Here is a 1,816-nt window from a genome sequence, read left to right on the forward strand (position 1 = left end):
TGTGTGTGTGTGTGTGTGTGTGTGTGTGTGTGTGTGTGTGTGTGTGTGTGTGTGTGTGTGTGCGCGTGCGTCAGAGAAATAGCAGTTCCAAGCCTCAAAGCTGGCCCCGCAAACCTTGCGGGCTCACCGGGACAGCAGCTCCTCCTTGAGGCGCCCCCACATCGCGTCCGCAAGCGGCGTGGGCCCCAGGTGCTTCCTGACGCGGCCGTACAGGGCGTCCAGCTTCTTGTCAGCTCCCTCCATGACGGACCTGATGAGGGAGCGCACCTAGGGTGTGAAGCACACGGTCACGGCGTGGGGGGAGAGGGTTAAGCCACGCGTGCCAAAGGGCAGTGTTCGAATTTGGAGGGGAGATATTGTGCGCGCCATGCAGTAACACTGGGTTGAATGCGGTGATGACAAGGGCGGCGTACGCATATGGCGCGTTTCAAGCTGGGCGCGGCAGGCCGGTCAGGCATTCGTGGGCTCGATGAAACGGGCCCGTCTGCGGCTGTCAGCGGCAATGCAGCGGAGCGCAGCCGCCTGCGCCTGCGGCGTGCTCGCCTCGTTGGCGGAGCAATCTTTCTGGAAGGCAACCTCTGGCGGTGAGACCACCTGGAGAGCCAATGGCAAGGCAAGGGGCAGGCAGGGTGAGCGAGACCTTGGCAGGGCACGCTCAGTGACCGCGGCTGTGCGGCTGCTACCAGTTGCTTTTACACATGGTCCCGCCCACCCAACAGAAATGAAGGAACACCGACCAGCGAGGCAGTCGCTCACCTGCAGCAGCTTCTCGAGCTTTTCACCAAACTCTAGCAGCCGCCACAGCTTGCCCCACTCCAGCTGGTCCTGTGAGATGGTGGTGGTGGTGGCGGTGGTGGTGCTGGTGAGGGTGGTGTTTGTCGTGGGTGCTCTCGTTTTTGGGGGGAGGCAGCCCGGGGCTGGGGGCAGCATTGAGAGCCTCGGCAGGGCCCACCAGGCACCAAGCAGGCAGGCAGCTGGGGCAAATAATTACTCATGGCTGTAAAAGCGGGTTGTGCAAGGAGGGCGTCAAAGCTGGGATGTAGATTGCCAGAAACCCTCGAGAGCCAAATGGCGCCCACATGGGCCGAACAGGACGCCAACCCTCATCCCTGCACCTGCCGCAAGTCTGCTTGGGCCTTGGACATCCTGCAATCCACACCCTGGGTGTGTCAGAACTTTGCGAGACCCGCCCCGCGGCGCTCACCCGCACATACTGCGCCACTGCGCCCTCCCGCCTCGCGTCTGCCTGCTGCACCGACTCGCGCAGCGCGGGCGCCCTGCGCAGCGGCCGTGCAATGTGGGAATGTGACGCAAGGGTGGGTGTTGCGGATCAGCACTGTAGACAGTTGAGCAAGCTGAACCCAAGTAGTGAGAGCTGGTCAAACTGCAACCCTTTGCATAAAGGTGCTGTTGCGTCATGCCTTTGTCACCATGCACCTTTGCCGACCCCACACCCTCATACAACGCGTCCACGCGCGACCTGCACATAGCACTGGGCTCATTGCTGGCAGCGCCCTGCTGCTCACGTGCCCTGCAGTGGCGCCAGCTCGTCCGCAAAGTGGCCGTAGTTCTCCAGGCGCAGCCGGTCAGCGTACTTGGCATCGCCCGCGGCCTGGCGCTCCAGGCAAGCAAACACGCGCCCTGCCAGCGCTGAGTAGGCGCTGTCGACCTCTGCGCTCCGTGGTTGCGTTTTGCAAGCGCAGCGTGTGTGGTGTATGTGTATGTGTATGTGTGTGTATGTGTGTGTGTGTTTGTATGTGCATGTGTGTGTGTGTGCGCGTGGAAGTGTGTGTGCGTGTGTGTATTTGTGTGCGGG

At 62.1% G+C, this 1,816-nt stretch overlaps 1 protein-coding gene across 1 annotated transcript in view; it reads right to left on the bottom strand.

The window, feature by feature from the left end:
• MNEG_12179 (hypothetical protein) overlaps positions 1 to 1,816 on the bottom strand; it is a gene marked incomplete at both ends in the record, with an annotated part of 7,282 nt that overhangs the window by 752 nt on the left and 4,714 nt on the right. The window contains 4 exons of the mRNA XM_014039349.1: positions 128 to 267; positions 757 to 825; positions 1,205 to 1,277; positions 1,527 to 1,671. Coding sequence (XP_013894803.1) covers positions 128 to 267; positions 757 to 825; positions 1,205 to 1,277; positions 1,527 to 1,671 — 427 coding nt within the window. The remainder of the gene's footprint in view (positions 1 to 127; positions 268 to 756; positions 826 to 1,204; positions 1,278 to 1,526; positions 1,672 to 1,816) is intronic.

The sequence above is a fragment of the Monoraphidium neglectum genome (assembly GCF_000611645.1).
Source record: "Monoraphidium neglectum strain SAG 48.87 unplaced genomic scaffold scaffold03107, whole genome shotgun sequence".
Lineage (NCBI taxonomy): Eukaryota > Viridiplantae > Chlorophyta > Chlorophyceae > Sphaeropleales > Selenastraceae > Monoraphidium > Monoraphidium neglectum.